The following is a 25,731-nucleotide window of genomic DNA, read 5'->3' on the forward strand; positions in this document are numbered from 1 at the left end:
AAGTACTTGCTTTATCTCCTATGCTTTAATTTAACAGTCTGGTTTCGATTCAGACTGAATTCACATCAAAGCAAACCTTATTTAGTTGTTTTTTATTATTAATGATAGGTATTCATGCAAATTCAACTTACAAAAAATACATTTATTTATAAGTAAAATAATAAAAACATTTTCCAGCTAATTTGTATTCACACTAAAATATTGTGAGAAAAGAATATTGTACAAATTTTCAAATGAGGTAGTTTGGCCTAAAAATAAAAAACATTTCTTTATTTATAGCTTGTCTTTATAGATAAAATGTCTATTCATTATGAATAACAGCTTCACTTAGCATGAAATAGACAAATTGTCACCTTGTTCAGTTGTTCATTTTACAATGTTTGGGTTATCCAGAAATTAACATCATCCATTTCTATGGTCCTATGAAGTTAAGAATGAAATGCCTCTATAGTTTGATCAGCTCGTAATCGGCAGGAATTGTAAGGTTTTGACCATTACGCCGAAAAGTAGACCAGGTTAAGAGTGATATTATTGACCGATCTGGTCTATATTGTGCGTATTAATAAAGTAAATACAAAGTATAGGACTTAATTTAATTAATAATTTGTGATGATTCTTGCGAGTTGTCACAAGGTATTTCTCAAAATAAATATATTTATATTAATCCACGGTGTTATAAGGCCTGCCGATTATGAGCTGATCAAACTATAATAAAACTATTCTTCATCTACCTCGTCATATTCTTGCATATTGGACAGATTATTCACAGGTTCTTAAAAGATTATAACTAAGGAAAAATTCTGAAGCTTAAATTACAATTCAGTCACAAACTAGCTTCAGAATAACGGCAATATTGGTTGCACCAATATTCAGTTCCATTTAACAAACAATAAATCACTAAAAGGAATGTTATTTTACCTTACAAATAGGTCTTTAAAATGTTTTAAAATGTTTGTTCTCTGTGGTTATAGAGTAAATACATTTGAAAACACAATGGTGAACTTATTTCTTGATCAAATAAGATTGGTAAAAGACATTCTCCACATTTCCTCTCAAGGTAGAAAAAACTTCAACTCATCAGTAGCTACTTGTTAACTCTTGTTTACTTGTAGTTTGATCAAACAACATGACCTTTGCATATCATTTGCACTGTAGTTATCTTCAATCGGACAAGGTCGTGTTTCAAGGTATAGTAAATAGAGTACAATGTATTGGAAATTCTGATGTACAGTACTGCATTGGGTTATTGACATTGCAGAGAATCTTTTGTATCTATTTCTCGTACCAAGTCACACTGTGGGTGTCCTTATAATTAAACTAATGAATTAAATCAAGACAATGTTTTCATATGAGTAACTAGTCCAAGTAAAAAAGTTTAATTTACTTTGCTTATCATAGCTTACTTCCAAGTTCCTGTAGGAAGGGACGAGATGCATCAGGATATCTGGCTATACATGTAGTTGCACAAATCACCCTATTTAATTATCAGCACCATGACAGTCAGGGGTTCAATTTGGTCAAGATCCAATTTGATTCTAGCAGCAAATTTAACTAAGGTCAAAAATTACAGATTCTCATTAATGTTATGTGAAAGTTTGTATTTTAACAAGCTATATTTAATTTGAGGCATTCAATTACAGGATGTATTTAAACATAAATCACAATGCTGCTACTGTGAGTTGGAATAATCCACTTATTGACCTCACAATATCACTGTTAACTATGCATTCTAAAGATCTGCTTGACCTTTACCAATGCATGTTAATTGCAATCCGCTGATTCCTCTCTTTAGTTTACATTGTTTTACTTGCATCAGGATATGCAAGTGATTTGTTTTGGTCACATATTTTCGTATCCTATTAAAATTCTACCCATTCCTACCTTGAGATTATGAGATGTCTGTCACCTTATATAGCAATAATCATACAAATCCCGTCAGATCTGATCATTTTCACACCATTGTTATAAGACATTTTACCTTCAGACCAACCTTGTGATGACATGTCCTTTTTATTATGTATAACCTTGTGTATTCATTATTACTTTAAAGGTACACATATGTAAAAGCTTAATATATGTAAATACTGGTACAAATTAAAAACATTCAGATGTGTTTTTGTCGTAAGTACATGAAATTTGTTCTTATATTTACTTTGTGGAGTTAAATCACTCCTTTTGTTGTGTTATTATCACATAATTTGAATTCTGTTATAGTTGTTATTATGTTTATCTATTATATTTGAAAATTATATAAAATAAACTATAAAAATATGCAAAATATCTTTGTATTGTTTACATTATTTGTGAGTATTACAGTGTTACAAGTTGCGTGATAACATCAAATTATACATACATGAATTCACCAATATTTTAACGTTAGTTTCCAATTTCAAGTTTTCCCATTTTTATGGAAGTTTCAGCATTACTGAAACATATACCTCTTGCACAAAAAATGCTGAATGACAGGTGACTAATTTTGCTTTATCCAATCTGGTGGATTACCCACATGATATATGGATTCTATCCTCCATAATTCATGCAAAGATTCTTGTCATTTAATTGGCCAATTATTATTGATTATGTATGCTATTTTGAGCAAAAAGATTTGCACTCCGGCAGTGCAATTGTCCATTTTCCATTGCACTCACACGCAGCTACCATGGCAACACTGACAAACGCGAGCATATTATAGCGCACACGGGGACCACCTAAACTCACCAATTAGAGGTGTAGGTGTTGCTTCAAAATACAATTTATTTTGTTTTTCTGGTAATTTATAACATTTTTTTATTCGTACAATGGAATGAATACTTCATTTGGTGAAATATGAACTGTTCCATTCAACTTGGGGCAGTCTATATTTCGCATGAAAATAATCTTGCCACTGTACTCGTACACATTTAATATTTGTATACTATTTCACTGTATGTAACAAAAGAATAATTGATAGCACTCACTGTCAAATCTGGCCAGTCCATTAGAAATGGTCTCTATAAACCAACAGGTAGGAAAAACAAATGTCCCCGCTTGTTAATACCATAAACAAAACCGGTATGTCACTTGGGCGAATTGTCCATTCATATTTATAACAACTACACATTTCTAGCTCTACACAAGAGTTGAATTTGACATTATACACAAGATGCACTCACTGCCCAGTTTACTTTTACACAATTTATATGAAGATTGCACTTGGAAATTAATCTTTAAGTATACTATTTTGTTTTTCATTGGAATGTTGAATTTAGGATTATGCAGTTTTGAGAATACATGAAAAAAATGATAAAACAAATACAGGACCAAGGGAATTAATTCTCTTTGAAGCTCTTTGATTCCTGGTTCAAAATACATGGATGGGTAATCTGCCCCCAAATTTCACTAAATAACCAGTGACAAATATTGTGAGGGCTACTTTTCCATAAAAATCGATTCAAAATAGCCCTGGTAATTCAGCATTGAAGTGGTTACGTAATTCTCTTGGTTATCGGATCACACTATTTTGGTATGGCTTTGAGTGCCATATACTTTGTGTTGTGATTCTGGTTCATTACTCAAGCATGTGATCCCATTGACATACTAACATTACGTAACTTCTATACTGAATTGAACCCTGATCAGGAGTGCGCAACTCAATTTGAAGAAATTGGTTGAAGAAATCAATCAGGTCCTAAAATAGTAGCATCTCAATGGCTGAACCACAATTTGAACACCCAACTTCTTGCGAAGAAATCCTGAATTAAATATGGCAATTTTCAACTATACTAGGTTTCCGGTAATCTAAATCTTAATTCCCTTGATATTTCATCTATGTTATAGTAATTTCATTGAATACTACAGGTAAATTAAGTAATTCTTAGCCAAGCTGGAATGTGCCGGTTGCATCCATGTAGCGTACGAAGTGTGTATGCAATGCAAGGCGTGTGCATGCTTTCTTGTGTACCACGCTATGTGTGTTTATCGCAAAGCCACTAGCATTCGTAGTGTTCAAACTTGGCCAAGAATTACCTAATTTACCTGTAGTGCAGTGATCTCTAGACCAGTAATCTTCAGAGCCTCCTCAATTTATTGTAATTTCCCAACCACCGTCATTCTTTATGTATATCATTTCTTGAGACTTTCATATCCTATCATCCACAAGGGTCGTTATCAATTAAGAGCATACACAGTTAATGCCACATCTATTCACTGCTACAGACATTATACTAAATAACAAATATGACTTTCTGACACAAAATACAGAGGCTTAGTGTTATGAACAAATCAAAGAGCTGTAATGGGCTGTTCCATTTAAAATCCACACTACCCCTGTGGAAGATTTTGGAAATAAGTTCCATAGGAAGAGTATGAATTTTAAATGGAATGACCACATTGAGCAGCTCCATTGAAACTCACCCTCCCTCTGTAGAATATTCAGGTTGAATCTTTATCATAGGGTGCATGAAATTCACATGGAGCTGCCTAATGGGCTAATTCCATTTGAAATTCATACTCCCCCTGTAGAACATATTTCCAAAATCTTCCACAGGGGTAGTGTGGATTTTAAATGGAATAGCCAAATATGTGCCAACTCAATGATGTATAATTTCAAGCCCTGATCACAACCACCTGTGGTCATCCCACTTGACAGCAGGATAGGTTTTCATCTGTATATTTTCATGATTAGAATTTTTAAAGAATATGAGAGATATTTTAAATTTTGATGGAAGGAATGTTTCTTTGAAGTTAAATCCGATATCTGGTGTGGAACACTGCTGCCTCATCCTTCACATTTCATGCATTCTTTGATGTTTATATCACTAAATATTTCTTCAAGGCTCCAGTGATGATATACTCTCATCATCATCAAAGTCACGGATCTGTAATGTTTGAAAAAGATAAAATACATGTATCATAATCAAATAAATGCAATAACAAAGTCGCATAATTGGATAATCCTTCATTGTCTTAAAAGCTGTGTATCAGAGCCTAACGATGAAGGTGTCTTCAAAGTGGAGCAAAGTGCTTTTTTCAGGCAAAATGAGGATGACTAAGTTGAATATTCATTGCAAAACCAATTTCTGAATTGTTACTTTTTGACAAAAACAACTTTTCCCTGTATACAGGATTTATCCCCCTTGGTCCACTAACATTTCTTGAATATATTTGAACTTACATCAGCATCTTCAGTATCAGCATGGAGTTGTGTCAATCCAGTCAGATCTTCTAGGAACTGTGGTTCATTAAATGCTCTCAGTAGGAATTGTAATCCATCCTTTTCATAGTTTGTCAGGATTGTTTCCGAGCATGCTGTGCATTTATCAAATGCCAGACTGACTGGTAATAGTGCATGGTAACGTGACAAAAACCCACGGATCTGTCAAGGACAACATAGAAAATAGCAGTCAGTTATATCATTACAGAAATTAATTCTGCGGAAAACTTATTTTAGATAACTCAAGAAAAAGACTTGTTCCAAGAATTTAATACATATCTATTAAGAATGATTACCTTCAAACACCTCACAAATTATGCAAGGGCAAGGTCATACGACATATGTGACATGATCAAGGGAAATGAGTCGCATGTTGCTAATATTGATTTTGAGATATTGGCAAAAAAAGTGTTCAAATTCTTTTGTTCTACATTGTTTTCAGCGATTGATAAATTGACGTAACTTCGCAAAAGAAAGTCGTATCAACATGGGGTTTTCAGTTTCTGAAAGCTCTAAGAGGCGCACCATTAGATTTCCAGGGGGGCATGGGAGTTTTTTGGAAAAAAAAAGTGAGACTAGTGAGACGAAAAAAAAAAAACTTTGCCCACTAGTGAGACAAAAAAAAAAAAAAGATAAGTAAAAAAAAACAATTTCCCCCACCCAACTTTGTATAAAAATTTACATTAAAATTGAAAAAAAATACTGCGAAATACGGCGAAAAAAAAAATTTGATGCTCTCGGAGGAAAAAAAAAAAATTCCGCCTTTCCTTGGCGTAAAAAAAAAAAAAATTCTGCCTGACCCAAACTCCCATGCCCCCCCTGAGAATCTAATGGTGCGTCCCTAAATGTCCTCTTTAAGAACCTATGTAAAACTCATTTTCGACCAGAGTCAACATGTGACTCATTCCTTTGATCATGTCACATGTGTGGTGTGATCAAGCAAAATCAGTCTGAAGTCGGACATATTCAATTTTCAGTTTCTTATAGGATTGTAAACAGCATTTGCATAGCTACATTTTGCAGAAAACCCCATTGACAATCAATTCAAAAGATGTGAGCAGTTAAAGAGTTTCCAAAACAACAGGAAACAAAAGGAAATACTTCCTTTGTTTGGCTATATCTCAAAATCAATATTTCCGACTTCCAACTAATTTTGCTTGATCACATCATACATATATAGGCTGTAAATATGAACATGCAACTTTCAATCACTCTTGGTCTCTAGACACTCTCTGATGTAATAAATAATGCCCACTCCTGCACAATGAGTATGCATACCTTCCCAGCATATGCTCATAATTAGAAGCTGAAAAAAGACACTGTTGCATTCTTAAAGCATGATGAGGTATTTTAACCCACCTGGTGAGGTACAAGCCCTAGTGGTGATACTAATGACATAGTAAGGTGGTCATCCTTAGCACTGGTATCGGCTGCTGCATAACCCCTGTAAGTGATGTAATGAAACTTAATTAGTATCACTCAAATTAAAGAACAAAGAATTAAATAACAATACATTAACTAATAAGTATAAGACCAATTAAATTGAACATTACTTCGTACATATGGAGTCAAGATAAAAAGTTTACCAGCAAGATACATATATGATAGTGTTAGAAAGTTCAAGCTACACTTGCGTTTATATACAACATGTTGCTTTTATTCCTTTATCATTTTCAAGCTTATTTGCCCTAATCTCAATATCAGCTCAGCAGATAGGACTATAATATACCTTTTGCTATTATTTGTGCAATCACTGTTGCCAATGCCGCAAGGCCCGTAACTAAATCACAGAATTGGACTACTTTAAGATAGCTTGTCATACCTCATGGTCGTCTTTTTTGATGTAAACATTCATATCAATATATTGGTATACTTAACTATCAAATATCTTACAAGTACTTTTTTTTTTAAATTTGTAAAATTAACATTTTGGTCAAAATTTGACAAAATCACAAAAATCATATATTTTTCTCCAATATTGCATCAATTTTTCAAGATGTGACTCTTTTGTTCATGAATATTGAAAAGCCATATAACAAAGATTTTCCACAGCAAATATGATGTTCATACTCAATTTACTTTAAAAGGTTATAACTATTTTAATATTGAAATTTTTAGTAAAGAATGGTAAAAAAAATCACAAATATTCTTTTTACATAAATTACAGCCAGGTAAGCTGAAAGAGTATAAATAAATTTTAACACCCACCATCAGAAGCATTGTCCAGAATGTTGCACAAAAATCTTAAAGAGAGGCCTTTTATCAATGTGGCCTCCATATATTCAAGATTTCAATAAATTCCATCCCATTGTAATTTTATACCTACTTTTTAGGATGTTGTAATACACTGACCATAAGTTCCACTGCCAACGCTGCAGCAACCATTGACATCCCAGGTCTGGATACTGTACACTGTTGGTCTAAGGTGCGGTCTTTAGTAGACTGAAATAACAAATAAAATTGATACGATTATTTCAATTGACCAATTCACTACCATATTGATAATTATCTTTGCTGAGGATCTAAAATGGAAAGTATACCTTTCATCAAATCCTATGAAATTCCACAAATACATTCTTCAACAGTGTAAGCAATCTAACTATCACTATGACTGATTTAACTGCTAAAACTATATTCAAATATTTCAAAGTCATGTGGTGTATAAGGGTTTATTCAACAAATGATCAAATTTTATATTTCACAATTATATAGCAAATAGTTCACAACATCAATGCACTGACAATTATGTAAGTCAAGAATAGTAGTATCTTAAGAGTCTGACATAACCTGTAAATTTGTCATTACATACACACTCTGCATGGTGATAACATGTTTTATGTGTTGCCTATAAACCTGTACTTGGTAGCCAACCAATACTATCCTCATTTGGGATTTTTCAGTGTGAGTTTGAAAAAAAAAAAAAAAAAAAAAAAGCTGGGTTACACTGCTTTACATCAGATATTAATTGATTTCCCCTGTGTCACCAACAAAGGAATCTGCTCATCAAGAATAATCACTTGTGAAGTTTACCAGACTTACGTTACCAGGAGCCACTACATCATTGCAGAAATAGCATCCTAGTTGATGTCCTGGTACAGCAGATAGTGATATTCCCATTGAACCTCTCTCAGCTGAACCACTAGCTGCTGCTGCTGCTGTTGATGATGATGATGATGATGAAGCTGCTGCTGCTGCTTCTATACCTTTCTCAGTTTTCTCACATGAATCACTAGATGCGTCAGTTTCCTTGGGAAGCTTTAGGCCATGACGTACAACCATATATGTATCAAATCCTAGAGCAGCATTGATTACAAGCTGTAAGGGTAGGGTAAGATAGCATATAGTAACTCTCATCAAACTGGTTTTAATTTGTTACAGACTGTGTGTCCAGCAAAATGAGTAAGAAGTTACAAAAACTAAGAAAGTCAAAACATGCTTGGAGATTTTTTGTATTCTTTTCTTAAGAGACATTAGAATTGTTCATATTTCAGAAACTACTGATTGAATGTTGGTCAAGTTTTCAGCAAACTATAATGGTAACAATTATGTAGCAAAAACCAATATTGCAAATTGTCAATGTCTCATATTGCTCCATCTAGTTACATATTTGAATCAAATAAATGTTAGTAACAAACAATTCTATTTGCTTATATCATATCAAGAAATTTGAAGCAATAAGGAATCATCTTGAAATCAAAGATTGAACCAGACATGTGACACAATCTGGTCCATCAAGGCGACACATTTGAAATTCAGATAAAGGCAAATATATGGAGTAAAAAACAATAAAATACAGAAGAAAATAGACATTATGAAACTTCATCACTTTAGAACCAAGTATGTTATACCATTGGTATTTTCAGTATATGATAGCCTAATGTTTGGAACAGATCACATCAAATAATTAGATCAACAAAATTATCAGTGGATTTTTTTCACATGGAAATCATATTTTCATTTGTTTCTTTTCATTCTGATGTGGTTTGTGAACAGTGTTGTATGACAAAAAAAATTCAACATTAAGCTCCACACAAAACTAATCTGATTAGCCACAACTAAAGCACTGAATTCCTTCAAGATGCTGTGTAGATACCAGTGGAATTAGGGTTATGGTTATCCTTATGGGTTTGGCGTAAGGGTTAGGTTAATGTGAGGTTTATGGTTAAGTTCAATGCTGGCTTGAATTCAAAATAAAATAGCAAGGTATTCACACACAATATGTACCTTTCTTTTACTTGCTGCGATAACAGATGGTAGCCATCGGCTCTCCCTTGTATCCATCAACAAGAACACAATATCATGGTCAGCAATCAGCTCTTCCAATTGTTCAACTGACTCTTTCATTTGTGCAACAGCCTCATCTGAAAACAGAAGAAAAATTGTTTTAAAAAAAGTTATCAACATTGTCTTTCTGTGAAACACTTGCAGTGTATGGGCACTTCACACAAATGATAAATTTATGGGTATGGAAAATACCCATTTTTGGACTGCACAGCTCCAAAAAAAACCTGAATTTGACCAAAGCAGAGTCCTGAAAGACCCCTAATTTTATTCATTTCAATTCTGAAAGACCCAAAATTGCTCATTCCATTCCTAACATTTCTGGGTTTTCCAGGTCATTTTCAACCAGAAAGCCAAGAAAGAACCTTGATTTTGAACATTCGCAACACCGAAAGACACTCTTTTTTCCAGTATGCTGTCAACTCACAAAGAACCACCATCTCCGAATTTTGGGGGAGCATACACATCAAAAAATTGATGTACCCACTTCCCTCCCACAATTAGCACCAGTGAGTAGAAATCCAGATATGTAACATGATAAATGATAACCTACACTAAATAAAAGGTTGATAGAGATATAAATGAGTGGGTGTGGTTACTTACCTGATGTCCCAACTGCATGGCCAGGCATTGGAATGGATAGTGTGTGTCCTGTAGCATTCTAAAAGTAAAGCCAAACAATTAGGTAGGTAATTGCATTTTGATTTTCAATACCAACATGAAATGTGTTTTTATAAGAGTGATACACCAAATTAAATTAAATTGTACAATTGCTACTGACGTTAATAACTATAGTCTTGTCTCATCTGAAGTTGAGAAATAACGCCATCTTGGATTTCAGAGTGACAGATTCGAATCGCACCTTGACCTAAGACGTTGGCACATGCTAACCCAATCCCATGGGGGGTAGATGGGCAATTTTCCATGCGCTGGAGATGCAACCGTGTAAACACACTTATTCAAATTTGCAACTGCAAAACCCAACATGACGTCACACTCTCAACTTGAGACGAGACACACTACAACAATTTTTCTGTCACTCACTGCACCTACCAGTATGATATGGGTATTACACTATATCTCACTAGATTTGAACAAGAAATCTTTGAGTGCTTACCACACCAGGAAATATCTTCTTTAGTTTCTCTGCAGCAGTTTGTGCTTTAGGTTTACCACCATTCAGAGAATCTTCAAACTCAAAGAGACTCTGTCTTACAGGATTGGAATACGACACTCTGGCATTATCAGCTAATGTGATGGTTCTTACACCCCAGCCCTACAAATAAACAGAGAATACTTGCATCTTTAATATTCTGTCAATAGTACTGTACTTTATTCAAACTTCAAATCAACATCATATCTAAGATCTAAGATCAATCTATTTTACCCTCAGGTAAAGTTTAAACTCATTCAAAGTTCTAAATTTACAAGACTTAACCCGACTGACTTCCAAGTAAGTCTTGTTTGTTTCTGTAATGAAGTTTTATGTGACACATACTTATTTCATAGCTTTTGATATTGGTTTAATCAAGACCATTTTATTTGTCTCTCATTTCTAAATTCATAAGCATAGAGCAACTTTGTAAATAATAGAAACCAACTAACCCCTGGATATCCACATACAGATCCTATATACAGATACTGTCCTGTCTCGCTGCCATGCTGAACTTACACACTAGCAATCAAATAACAATTGGTTTTTGTCATTGCTGATTTTCGGTGTGGGGTTTTTACCACTTTTCATTCAAACACACTTTCAGAAGTCCAAGGCGGGTTCCGTTCTTTACGTAGGTGTGAAGATCAGTTAAATCACACATTTTGAAAGTAATAACTTGCTTTCTACATTGTATCTTGTGACTCCTGATCCAAGTAGCAAACATGTGACAGTCTCAATATAAACTTACCAATAAACATCTTGCTACATTACATCCTAGTGTCCCTGATCCAAGTAGCAAACATTTAGCCTGTGATACACAGTCTAAATCTAGTGATGGCAGTAGGCGCCAACGCATCAGCTTCAAATTCAAGTCTACGGCTGATCCAGCTAACCTATATGGCAAGTATTTGAAACATAATCACAAATTATAATACACTGTAATGATAATGATAATAAATGACAATATTTATTTAATATAATTTTTTTTAAATTAACTCATGGCACTTTACACACCCTACAATTTCTACAAACATTCATTGAATGCCCAGATACTTTTAAAACATCCCGCTCCCCTTCATAAATGTTGAGTACCTTACTCAGAGTGGAGGGAAAGTGTGCTGTATGTTCACCTGGTGGTGTGATGGTGAAGACTAAGTACCATATTTAGTGTCCTTTCCTTAAATTGGCATCCCAGTTGTTTTTTTCTATATAACACCTATTTAAGCACCCCCTTCAATACACTGCATGCATGAAATTGGGTACACATGAACATTAAATAGATTTGGCTTCAACCACAGGGAAATCATAAACTCAGTAAGTGTTGAGTTGCCTTTGCTATTTTCTAAATTACAACATTGTTTTGTTTAAAAATGTCCAGTAAAACTTCATTACACATTAAAATATATGAAATAAGCACCTCTTTCAAACTACTTACTTACATGCCAAGGCACTTCAAAAAAATGTAAAACTATATTTTACTCAACGTACTGTATTGTTAGTCATTTCATCACATTGCAGCCCTGAGGCTGAATTACATAGCTAACTTCTGATCTATGAAACATAAGTGTCACAACAAGTTTTCTCGGGATTGTCCATGTAGGTGTATGAAGGCATGTTACACAGGAGCTGGCATTCCAACAATTGCTTAAGCGGGACACATGGCACAGTGATGAAGGTTAGAGAGGCGACAGATTGTTACTATGCCATTCAAAAACAACACGTATGTTAGCAGTGCAGGGTTAAGAAATAAATACACACTTTATATAGTCAATGAATTGAAATGAAGCAAACTAATCAAAGGAATGAATTTAGCTGGCACACTATTTTCCACTTGGGACTCTTTTAGTGAAACAGTATTATTAGGGATTCAATCATGTTTCACCGTTGTTCATCACCGATTAACAACGATGCGTCGCGTCGTCTGAGTGGTTTATTTCAGCGAGGGCAGCTTTAGCTGCCCGAGCTTAAGTAAACCACGCAGACGCCCGACTGACGTTGAGTTGTTAATCGGTGATGAACAACGGTGAAACATGATTGAATCCTTTCAACAACGAAAACAAGCTAAAGATCGTATAATTCACATGATTATTTCCCCGATTATTTCATGAGGAATGTCAGTTAATCATTGACAGTCAGCCTTACAAAAAGATTGGTGATTTCTGTTGATATCAGCAATAAAACTGAATAAAACGGCAATCTTTATCCGATACTTCCAAAATACTGAATTCAACTTGTAAGCGTAATACGCACACAGATTCTAGACATGACGAATTTTACGCGCTCACGAGTAACGCGGATGTGCGCTGGCGTTCGCGTATGTGCTTACTGCAAAAGTGTGGATTCATCACGGATTAACAACGGTTGTCTCCTGTACAAAAGTATAGGAAGAGTTGTTGAATGATAAATATTGTAGGAAGATCTGAACCAGTATACCAACTTGATTTGGGGAATAAAACCGACAGGGACAAAAACAGCGTATAAACTGAAGCAGTATGCAAATCATAGAAGAGTACTAAAACTGACATAGTAAAAACAACAATCCACTGGGACACATAAACAAAAGTTAACATAAATACAACAGATATGTCAAGCAGAAATATGTATAGATGTGACCAGATCTGAACCAATCATGCTTAAGTCAACAATAATGAAACTGAGATATAAGCAAAAAGAGAGAAGAAAAAACAAGAAAAAACACAAGAAAATTGACATATAAATGGTTCATAACTTTGCAACCAAGTATTCACGACACTTGGGGATACAACATCGGTAAGGTGTTGAGCAAGTTAGTAATGGTAGTAACTAAATTTTCAACTTTTCCGACTTTGGCCTGAGTGGATCACACAAGGTATTCAAATTCTTGTTTGCTACATTCCAACTTGAATTTTTATAGTTTTAGCTTGACTTGTTTGATATCACTAGAGTATCATGCTGAAGGGGCACACATAATATGCAGTATTATACTATTTGACAAGGTCTATCAGAGGTGTCCGACTAGTAGCAACTACTCTTCCTGATTATCGCGTAAAAAGGATTAGATCACATGTGCTATGCAGCTTGATGGGCGAATGAGGTGCAGATGAGATGATGCCATGATTCAATTAGCCAATCAGAACCTCACTTCCATGTTTAAGTTATAAACAGCGCCAAATCTGAGACCGTTGAAGAACCTTGCTGGAAACTATAGAACAAGAGATACATACCTAGTAGGATCCATACTGGAACTAAGATCCACTTTTCTTGGAGCTAGTTTCTGCTTCTGATTCTTCTCCCATCCTACACATTTAGGACAATCTGCATGATTCAATAAAATGAGAAACAGATCATCTGATACAGTAAGAAAAATATTTTGATATGGTTAATTTATCTCTAGACTTTTAATTAAAATTCATAACCACTTTTTGCATCAGCTAATATTATTCGTAGATATAAATAAATCATGAAAATGCTGCTATGGATTATCTTTTATTCTAATACTGAGTTGCAAGCAGAATAGCACCCTTTCAGGTTAATTTCAGAGAATATGGTAATATTTTTATGAGAGATAAGCTTACCAGATGTTTGAGATAGACTAGGTAATTTCAGACTAAGCATCACACTGTGTGAAGAGGAACGAATACCTTCCCTTGTCCGATCACGAAAACATAACACTGGTACATCTTGCCCTGAAAAATGGTCTCCCCTGAATCAGCAACAAACAATTATAATAATGACAGATTTATAAAGTAGATGTTTGAATCAAAAGATTGAAAGTTTGTTAAAGAAAAGCTAATGACAGAGAGAGACACTCAGACAGACTAAGCGAAGTGATTAGTTAATAGTTACAGGAACTTACAGGAGTGGAGAATAATAAAGAAAGTTCATATAAAGTCTGTAAATATGTTACATTATACCTGTGTATTTATTTTTTTAATTGTTAACATTCACTTAAACAACTTAAGCTCCAAAGTTCATTAAAATTTCGGACAACCCAGAATATTTTTGGAAGTTTTCCTTCCTAAAAGGGCTGACTTCAATGTTTTTAACAAAATAAATGGACCTTTTGTGAATTTTTCCTTCTAAAAAGGGTGATGATCCATGTTGTTACACAAAGTAGATTTTTTATTCTCATTGGCATTTTGGGGTGGCGAGTTGTACCCCTGCACCCCGGCTATAGCTTTGCTATCAATACTATGATATAACTTAGCTCTTTATATTAGCTTACCAGTGATATGCAATAAGAGCCAAGTAGTTCCTAAGTGGCCAACCAGGATAATGTTCCAATGTACACGGATCACAGAATGCAAATGTTACCTATTACAAACAAAATCATCATGTTCTTATTTATTTACATAACCAATACAGGTAATTGTTAAAATATTATACACTAAGCCAAAAAAGAAACTTATAAATTTTCACAAGGTCATATCTTAAAATCCTGTGCATCAAAATGAACCAAAATTACACACAGGATTATTTCAATACTCTACTCTAAACACACATCAGTAACCAAGCAGTTGTCCAACAGCAAAATGCACTGACATGGAACAGCTTCCTGGACCACATTCACAGCCCAATAAATGGAACCCAGTACAAGAAATCTGTGAGTAAGTGGAATAGTGTAGAACAAGGCCTGTTTTTTTGAAGAAAATGTGTTAAAAGCAGAAATGAGCCCCATACGACACTATTCCACTTACTCTTTGGAAATTGCCATCTGTGTAAGGACAGGGGTGTGATTAGCTTTTCACGAAAATCCTGAAAGTAATAAAAAATCCTGAAAAATAGCGTAGAATTGGGCTAAAACACACAAAATCGGGATGAAAATCGATAAAATTGCGGAAATTTTGGTCACAAAAAATCCTGATAAATCACACCCCTGGTAAGGAGCTTAGACACATTCTCACAGATTTCATGTGCTGGGTGCCGATTATTGGGCTGTGAATGTTGTCCAGGAAGCAGTTCAATGTCAGTGCATTTTGTTGTTGTGTCAGTTGGACAACTGCTTGGTTACTGACATATGTTTAGGGTAGAATATTGAAGTAATCCTGTGTGCAATTTTGGTTCATTTTGCTGCATAGGATTTTACGATATGACCTTGTGAAAAATTAGAAGTTTCTTTTTTGGCTTAGTGTATATTGAAATGCTTCCACCAAATTACCACAACGAAGAAATCGAACGACACTAAACTAAGTAAACGCAGACTATCAAAGCCGGTTTCCATTTTGTTACTTGCCTTATGTGACCCTCTGATGTTGTCATATTCTGTAAGTGGAGCTGTACATATGTTGTCACCATCTTGATAAACAAGGAAGAATGCCACTGGTTTACCCTCATGTGCCGTCACTAAGGTATCATAGGAAGTCTGCAGCTGTTGGAGCTGTAGGTAAATAATCAGGTGGGATGTGGATTAGTAGAGATCATATTGGGCCATACCTAACACTAATCTTAACTGGAAGTTTATCATAATGATAACATACATACTGCACATGATTTCAAATTTAATATTGAAAGAGACAATAATTAATTTGTTATAGTTATAGAGTTATAGTCTGGCAGCAGATAGAACCAGTTTACACATGCAGACGGTCTTACCAGTTAAAGTTCATTTGCTAATTATTGCTCCTCGGGTGGTATAAAATAAGATTCAGATGGGTGTGGAAATGTCACTCTTGGGCAATTCAAGAATTCTCAGGTCAAAGTTTATACTCCAGGTAAAGGCAATATAGTGGTTTATAAAGTATATCAAAGGAGCACACACTCGGGTGGACATTCCAACAGTTTATGCAGCAGGACAGATGAAACAACAGAGTGTTACAATAACAACAGCTAGATTACTGAGAAGTCTTACAACCAAGTATATGTAAGGTCAGAATATCACAAGACACAAGATATAAAAATACACTCTCACCTGTTCCTCTGTGTAGATATTATTGATTGTCTCAGCAGGCTTGGATGATGTAATACCATCAGGTGCACATAAAGCAGGAAATGCAAACCAGTAGTAGTAGTGGTACTTCTTCAAATCCTGAATAATTATTAAAACATAATAGTCAGAACAGCAAGTTAGTACAAAGCTAAACACACAAGCAGGGGTAGCGCTAGGCTGCATTTTGGGGTCCCGGACTCACCAAAATACAGTTCGGACCCCCTAATTTTAAATTTTCTGTGAGTTCAGGGGTTCCTGCAGACCCCAGCTACCCCTGTTCACAAGGCCTCAACACAGTTTAAATAATTTGCATAAAATTATTATGACTAACTCTCTATGTGCTCTTTGTTGAATGGAAGGGAAAGTAGGAATTAATAAAGAAAGAAGATGAACAAAGAAGTTGTTTGTTTGGGGAGGGATTCGAACCCAATCACTAGCTCGCCTAACAGTAGCTATTGATGTGTCGCTGGCCTGTCCAGTGAATCCGTCGCATATATGACTTGGGGTGATTGCGTAATCACATCACGTCGAATGCATGCATGGCTTTAAGTATTTTGTGGGTATGCGGCGAAGTTAGGGTTAATACTCAATTGGTTATAACATATTAAAGCATAACATTTATTACTTCAAATGAATACACATTACACACTAGCTGATTTCAACTAAACTGATTGAGTTTTAAATATTTATCAATTTCCTTTAGTCAAAAATGAACTCCACTTACAGCAAAAGTGAGCAATACAAATCTAGACAGCAATGATGGATCCCTGATGGCTTCTTTGGATGTGATGTCTTTCCAAATCTACAGTAAAAAAATACATGGTGACTTGAGTATGAAACTGAAAATTGCAAGTGATAACATCTAAGTATCAGGTTTTTGTTCTAGCCTTGATATGAATATCGAGTGTCTAAATCTATCATAAGTCACCAAAGTTAAAAGCAGAATTTCACATCTAATTTAGGCATTCACTTAGGGATTCAATCATGTTTCACCGTTGTTCATCACCAATTAACAACAATGTGTCCGCGTCGTCTGAGTGGTTTACTTCACTCGGGCAGCTTTAGCTTTAGCTGCCTGAGCGAAGTAAGCCACACAGACGACGTAGATGCATCATTGTGAAACGTGAAACATGATTGAATCCCTTTCAACAACGAACAAGCTAAAGATGTCTAATTCACATGATTCAATCATTCGGAATGTCTGTTTGTCATTGCCACTCAACCTTACAAAAAGATCACAGTATTTCTCTAAAGATATCAGCAATAAATCTAAAGAACAAAGCGGTAATATTTAGCTGCTACCGTCAACATCACTGAACATAAGAGAGTTCATATCTACGCTAACTATGCATAATTATGTTCCAGGCATGACAAATTTTACGTGCTCATGCGAAATGCGTACGCGTAACCTTGCGTTCGCGTATACGCTACTGAACTGTGGATTCATCACAGATTAACAACGGCTGGCTCCTGTACAAAGGTATAGGAAGAGTTGTTGAAAATGAAATGTGAGTCTTTTAATAAGATATTAGTCTAAGGGAAAGAAAAACAAATATGTGACACGATCTGGTCCATGGGGGCCAAAGGAGGCATTTGTGAAAATTGAGTTACTGTAATTATTACATTATGTATACAATAGGCTATCATTTACTGAAAACACAAAGGTCTAGCATACTTGGTTCAAAAGTTATGAAGTTTTTTGATGTCTATTAAGTATTTTATTGTTTTTTACTCCATATTTTTACCTTTATCTCAGTTTCAAATTTGCAGCCTTTGGCCCCCATGGACCAGATTGTGTCACATAAATATTATTTTAATTGAAAACTGACACAAATCACTCATTCAAACTTGGCAATACTGCAAAAAAAAGCATATTTTAATCAAATACATATACCATTAATTGGCTTCGGCTATCAACATGATTGTCTTGTTAGTTTAAGAAGTGTTAAAAGCATACATTATTTATTTGTCTTTTTTTTCTTGCTTTTTTTGATCCAATGTCTGATGACTGGCATTAGTATTCTCAGTCAAATATTACCGAGTATGCTGGTAGATCTATATAGACTCAAAGGATCCAATAAGATCATAATATTTACCTGTATAGCTGCAAGTTGTAGTATATTGATCTTGTCACTTGTCTTGAAAGCATCTAATATATTGAAGTTGACCAGAGTACCATGGGAATGGAAGCAATGAGGAGGACAGTCCTTGGATCTACAGAAAACAATAAGTTCATTTCATTTAACATTTATCATGAAATAAATTCTAGAGAATAAATAATATATAATACTTCTTTAAGGGGTACTACACCCCTCGATAAATTTGTGTCTATTTTTGCATTTTTCTCAAAACTAATAACACACTGGTAACAAAAGTTATGTGTATTATAGGGCAAGGAATCAATTACTACACTGGAATTTCAGTGACCCAAGACAAGCGGTTAGATTATTTATGATAAGAAATAAGGTACCGCTAGGATGTACCTCATTTCAGATCTTATATGCTGAACCGCTTGTCTTGAGTTACTGAAATTTCAGTGTAGTAATTGGATCCCTTGCCCCAATAATATACATAACTTTTGTTACCAGTGTGTTATTATTTTTTGAGAAAAATGCAAAAATAGTCACAAATTTACCACAGGGGTGTAGTACCCCCTTAAGCACATTTCTTACATCCAGGCATGAGAATGTCTTTTTTGAAACCTGCCTGAAAAGGGGAGTGAATTTGGCCTTAAAAAGGCCCAAAACATGCTGAAAAAATAAAAAAGTGCAAATTTTGGCAACAAAACTGTCTAAATTCAGGCAAATATTCTCATCCCTGCACCTTTTGATTTTTACCCTATATACTAACTATATTCTTGACCTGTGAAAAGTAACTCTCAAAAGAACTTAATCTTAACAAAACAAAGTCAGAGCAAGTTTTTTAGGTTTCATGGAATCATGCCTATTTATTAAATTGACTCACATGTCCAACGCATTGAAGTCAAGACAAAGTCTACCAGAAAGACCATCTTGGTCACCTTAAAGACAAAGGAAAAAAGAAAGTTTTATTTAAACATTTATGTCAATAGAAATACAATATATTATTAGTAAAAACAATATTTTGGGCTTTCTATACACTAGTGAACTGTCAAGAGGACATGTCAAAGTAGTGGACAGGCAGTGTTGCCAAAACTTTTCAGTGTCAAAGCGCGGCACATTGACTCGCCAGGCCGCGGTAAAGGATTCTCAAGTAGCCCAAAAAAGCGCCCAATACACGATATTTGGGCGGATTTACCCAAATTTAGAACGCAAAACACCCAATTGGGCGGAAAAGCACTTGACTTTAAAACTTCCGGTACTTACTGGGAAGTTACTGACCGATCAATAAATGGTCACAAAACCCATTGTAATTGCAATTTGGAGCTTCAGAGACTCAAAACCTTTATAAATCGGCTAAATTGAAAGGAAAATACATCAAATTACTGCCGCGGCCTAAGACTGGCAAAAGTAGCCCAATTTTAGCCAAGTAGCGGCATGCTTTTTTGAGTAGCGGCAAGTGATCGCCAAGTAGCCCAATTCAGCGCTTAAGGCGCAGCGTTAGCATCACTGTGGACAGGAAGTGTCAAGAGGAGGTGTCAATATGATTGACAGGAAATGTCAATGAGTCATTTAGGGAACATCCTGTATGCAGAACAGAAGTTAATTAACTTGGCCAAGAGTCCTTTTGAATAACCCATTTCATTCAGGAGGAATGTCTACTACTCCTTTGTCCCTCTTGAAGTTGTCTGGAGTGGTCCTGATACCATGAACATCCTTTCAGACCACTGGGTTTTAATGTCCAAATCTTGGTATTGTCCCAGTCCCAGGTTTTGCCACACACATTGACTACTGTCTGTGCAGATGTTTAGAACATCTGGATGAGAAAATACTCATCTACTGGAGAATACATCTCACAAGAAGAAAAAGCACCATCTAAGCCCAACTACTTTACAAATACATCAAGGTAATGCACGGTAGTGTTGTTTACATGTAGGTATTGATGTGGATGGACCCTTGGTGTGGATACATTACAAATGCAATTTATCTTTTGCATGGTGGCTGAAAATATTTTCATTCATGCACTTATCTATTTTCCATAAATCTCACAACAACAAAAAACAATGTTCACATAAAAGATTTCTTACCATTATAGTAGTATCCTTGTAATGGTTTAGGCTGATCATCCAATTTATAATCATCTAGTTTCTTTTGACTCAGAGCATGCCAGAATCCTACATCAAGAGCACTTGTTAAGGGTGCAAACTGCACTGGCTTCACTGGCTCACTCATACTTGATGTTTATCTGTCAAATAAATCAAAGGTCATCTGCATAAAACAAGGATAGGCATAATATATAAATATGGTAATTAAAAATTGACTAAATAGTCAATGGTATGGTACCATAAAAGCAGGGAATAAATATAGATTGTGAAGTGTCACTCTATATAAAAAGTAATCCGCCATTACCTTGCCATCGCATAGGCTTGGAACACTACTGTGCTTTCTACCAGCTGCGTTGCTCCCGTGCTCCGTGTTGAAGTAATGAAAATTACCTGTAAAATCGCGGCTTGCTGCATCCACGGTTAGACTTTTTCAAGCCTGCTACAGTGCATTTTTTTCAAATGTTGAACAGCTACTTATAATATTTCAATGACATTTTTAGCACATCCATGAACAAATTTTTATTGATTACATCCAATCGACCAACAATCCCACTATCTAGGCCAAGATATGCAAGAAAATCCTGTTTCAAACACATCAGATTTGACAATAGTCTATTTAGATCATTGTTGTCAAGCTCGAGGTGATTGATCCCAGATGATTGACAGTTGGGAACGCGTAACTGTATGCGTAGCCATGGTAGCGGGGGTGCAAAAGCACTAACTACTAAATAACTACCGTACCGTATTAAATGACTATCACATGCCCAAAACCAGCCAATCATGTACATGCATGGGATTGGTCACTTTTTGGTAGAATTTCATGAGAAAAACCATCATGAATATTGCTTGCGAACATTGAAATGAACGCCCCAAAAATGTAAACAAGAAGAGCATGACTACATGATTGAAAACAAACTTCCATTTATGCTAAAACTATTACCATAACACATTTTTAAATTAAGTTATGAAAGGATGAAATTTAAGCTTCTACATGTATGACACTCACAAATTTTGTGTGTTTTCATACCATATAAAAGTCATTTTTCAAACAGCTACAATTTGCATTCAGAAGCATGGATTCCCATTCTGAAAATCATCACTTGATCGGCACTTTCCGGATCTTCATCTTCAAGTCAATTAAAGGTCCGTAACCCGATCGACAGCATCATCCCCCCAATGTTTTTCATTGTTGATGAGGTTTTGGTATCACATAATAGATTTTCTCATTACTATCCTGAAATTTGACGCTCCAAGTCGATGTATTTCCAGAGAAATCATGAAACACAGCGGTTTTTACAGGCTACCATTTTGTAAATACTAAATATTACTTCTGATTTCTGGGCAGTTAATTGCGAATCAACAGTCTCCTCAACAGCTACTTTGGTTTCGCGTCATACACATTCTGTGAAAAAAGCGAACCACACTAACTGCTGAGGAGACGGTGCGCCGCATTTAGTTATAAAAATTCCACGATGGACGTAGTGGGTTAAAAGGCTCAATTGGTTAGCGCATTATGTTTTAACCAAGAGGTACCCGGTTCAAAACCCGGTATCGGAAGGTTTTTTTCCTTCTCCATTTTTAACCCAAACTTTTTTATATTCATTTGAAATGTACATATTGCAAGGGGAAATAATTTTGTTTCATTTTTTTCTGAAACGGTACGAAAAAAACCAAATATTTTCCGTTCAATACGGGCCGGGCATTGTACAGCATGTCAGCATTTGTCATACGAACGGGAATTGTTGTTGCTTGCCTGCCCAGAATGCAATTCACGTATACCAAGGTATTGGATTGCAAATTTGGCTATTTATTCACATTTACACTACACGACACCCGACCTAGTAGTATTACAGTCATAACAGACCAGTCGTTATTTGCCAGTGCACATCATGATGACATGATGTTGAATTTCAATCTGATTGACTGCATGGACTGAGTGATGAGTGATATTATAGACTTATACGCCGAACAACTGAATACAAGCACAACGTATGGACCAATATATTTTTGTAAACATTTTAGGCCTATAACAAAATGTATATTTCGTACAAATTGTACAACTGGTCGCATGTCATAAGTTGGGTACAATTTCCATTACATGGTAAAAAATGACAAAAAATGTATTCTTTGATATGTTGTATGTATTGACAATCTCTAATAATTAACACAATTTTAACCTTAACACCTGCTTGATTTTTGAGATAATGCTTAATTACTAATTAATTAATACACAGGCGTCTATGTAAATCTCAATTTTCAAATGCGTTTTTCTCAAATCGGACCTCAATTACAAAAATGACTGTAAAATTTTTATTTTATGCAAGAATGTCATCAGATCTGGAGGATATGTTCTCAAAACATTAATGCTTCAAATGAACTATTTAAAATAATTGTATGTATGTTAATTACATTGTAAAGGTCAATGACCTTTTATGAGTAATTAGCAAGATGGTTATTCTATTATTGAGGAAATGAATATCAAGAAGAGAATTGTACATTAGCATATTGCTAAAAATACTGAAATTCAACTAGGATTTCATTAAAAATGAAGAAATGGAACATATAACCCTTTAAGGTGGTACTACACACCTTGATAAATTTGTGACTATTTTTGCATTTTTCTCAAAAAATAATATCACACTGGTAACAAAAGTCATGTATATTATAGGGGTAAGGAATCCAGTTACTACACTGGAATTTCAGTGACTCAATCTAAGCAGTACGTTATTTACGATAAGAAAAGAGGTACCGCTAGAATGTACCTCACTTCTTAACATATATAATGAATCCCTTGTCTTGAATCACTGAAATTTTAGTGAAGTAATTGGATTCCTTGCCCCTATAATATACATATAACTTTTGTTACCAGTGTGTAGTTACTTTTTGAGAAAAATGCAAAATTAGTCACAAAATTTATCAGAGGGTGTAGTGCCACCTTAAGTAGTCAGTAATTATTTTAGTTGTACAAATTCAACATTCAAAGCTGTCAATACATCATACCCTCCTAGATTTGAAAAAAGTAACCAGTAGTTTTAACATGCTGACATGTGAATTTTCACATATGCCCTATTGCACACTCCCACATCCGCCTGCTCCACATCCGCCTGCTCCTCCACCCCTGGCATTTTTTATTTCAACTGATGTGATTTTTTTACTGAATAATTTATAATTATATGCTTCAGTAGACTGAAAGAGTATAATATTAGGCTTAAAATGAGGTATCAACCACTGCTGTAGGATATGGGGTTACGGAAAGCCAATCAAATTTGTATCGCAATTTTCAGAAAAGTGTAATCCCTCCACCTTTTAGCATACCGGTACCCAACTCATGACATGCGACCAACTATAGTTTCTACCCTATGACCTATAAAAGTTACCTGTTATCAAAGTGTCCGCAAAAAACTGGTCATCACAAGTATCTTTGATGCTGAAAACTAAGGATATTCACGAGGGACAGGCCAAAACCTTACCTCGATCGTAAAATCCAGCCGATGCATGTCATAAATAATTCATTATTCCATTGTGTAAATGACAGTGATTGTGTCCATGTATTGTTATTGCACCTGCGATCTCGCGCGAGAGCAGTTGTCAAGCTGAATTTATACTCGATCGCTGGATCACTACGTGAATTCGCCTCTCGAAAACCTCTATGAGGTTGTTGCATCGAGCACGCTGACTGGCTTAGCAATTATCAAAGTAGTTTTGTAACCAATCAGGTTAGACGTACTTTACTGGTGAGTCACATTAATTAATACCGTAAAAGGCCGTCGCGTTCATTGATTGGCTTACGATTTCAAAGAATCGCTTTTGCAACCAATCACAATAAGCCCTTTCGCAATTTCGGAAAATTGCAACTGCGCATGCTCAGACATCGTCACACAGTTTTTCAACGAGAGATAAACACGAGGAGGCTGCAGTGCGTTTCCAATGCGGTGAACTGTGCCGTTTGCATAAAAACATCTTGTACTGGAATTATGCCGATTATTTTGTCTTTATTTCTTCATGATACATTGTATTTGATTAAATATATTGATATCATGAAGAAATAAAGACAAAATAATTGGCAAAATCCCAGTACAAGATGTTTTTATGCAAACGGCACAGTTCACCGTATTGGAAATGTACAGTAGCCTCATCGTGTTTATCTCCAATTTTATCTGCAAATATTACCCATGATGCACCATGATCTGAAATTGCGAATGGGCTTATACGGGTTATATGACGCCCGTCGGAAATTTTGCATACGTCCACGATGACGTCATGCCCCAGCGCCACGAGGCTTGCTTTTCTGCTAAAGCGAGCGAGTGGTATAAAGTCAGTTTCACACCTGTGATTTATGGAGCACATCCACAGCGCATTTGACAGATAAAAATGAAATGGGCAATTCTGAGCAACGGGATTCCATGAAATGGACGATTATGTAAGTTATTCTACAGGATCGGTAATAATTATACAGCTGGTCTGCTGTATTTGAAGTGCATATTGAAGTTTGTAAGTTTGTGACTTCGTATGTTATGTGTAATTGATATTATAGGAAGCTTAAATTGGCAGGCTCTCATGCAATGTATCCGTCTCTTCCGAACATATATGGGCGTTCAGGGCAAGTCATACTGAAGTATGACTTGCACAGGGTATATTATACTTATACAAATAGACTATATCTATTCTAGTGAACATGAGAAAATTTAAGTGGTCTTTCCTGAGTCTCCGTATATCATAAGTAGAATTATATTAATCATTACATAATACTAACATATTATTGTTATATATTAATCCATAATCTAATAATAATACGTACCAGATCTTTCACAAATTACGACAGAATTTGATCAAAGTCTCTGACAGTTCGGCAAAGTTTTGACGGTGACACGCTGTTTGTAAGCGTTTCTATATCAATCTCACTTTCTCGGTCCTACATTTATGTTGTTTTACCAACAAAAAGTACATAAATATGTATGTAGTTTTATTTTTATACAATCTAAATACATATTTTGAATAATTTAAATGTTATATAT

At 35.2% G+C, this 25,731-nt stretch overlaps 1 protein-coding gene across 2 annotated transcripts; it reads right to left on the reverse strand.

Moving 5' to 3' along the window:
• Positions 1 to 2,468: 2,468 nt before the first annotated feature.
• Positions 2,469 to 25,585, reverse strand: LOC140148689 (ubiquitin-like modifier-activating enzyme ATG7). 2 transcript variants are annotated; one of them, XM_072170728.1, is made up of 19 exons: positions 25,515 to 25,585; positions 20,699 to 20,856; positions 19,498 to 19,552; positions 18,630 to 18,747; positions 17,258 to 17,335; positions 16,516 to 16,632; positions 15,841 to 15,984; positions 14,833 to 14,921; positions 14,183 to 14,310; positions 13,832 to 13,922; positions 11,377 to 11,521; positions 10,590 to 10,748; positions 10,076 to 10,133; positions 9,416 to 9,552; positions 8,231 to 8,506; positions 7,518 to 7,633; positions 6,551 to 6,635; positions 5,153 to 5,353; positions 2,469 to 4,856 (listed from the first exon to the last, which is right to left on the reverse strand). In XM_072170728.1, exons 2-19 carry the CDS (start codon positions 20,841 to 20,843, stop codon positions 4,809 to 4,811), a joined length of 2,190 nt encoding a protein of 729 aa, XP_072026829.1. In that variant the 5' UTR covers positions 20,844 to 20,856; positions 25,515 to 25,585; the 3' UTR covers positions 2,469 to 4,808. The 2 variants fall into 2 exon arrangements, with proteins under 2 accessions (XP_072026829.1, XP_072026828.1); XM_072170727.1 differs by having other exon boundaries at positions 8,222 to 8,506.
• Between the last annotated feature and the right edge of the window lie 146 nt (positions 25,586 to 25,731).

The sequence above is a fragment of the Amphiura filiformis genome, chromosome 3 (assembly GCF_039555335.1).
Source record: "Amphiura filiformis chromosome 3, Afil_fr2py, whole genome shotgun sequence".
In the NCBI taxonomy this organism is placed as follows: Eukaryota; Metazoa; Echinodermata; class Ophiuroidea; order Amphilepidida; family Amphiuridae; genus Amphiura; species Amphiura filiformis.

Coding starts and splice junctions, on each gene's coding strand:
- LOC140148689 (XM_072170727.1), bottom strand. CDS start 20,843: ATGAGTGAGCCAGTGAAGCCAGTGCAGTTTGCACCCTTAACAAGTGCT. Junction 17,336..18,629: donor TACAACTTGCAGCTATACAG/GTAAATATTATG, acceptor TTTTTACTGTAG/ATTTGGAAAGACATCACATC. Junction 11,522..13,831: donor TCCAGTATGGATCCTACTAG/GTATGTATCTCT, acceptor CTTGCCATATAG/GTTAGCTGGATCAGCCGTAG.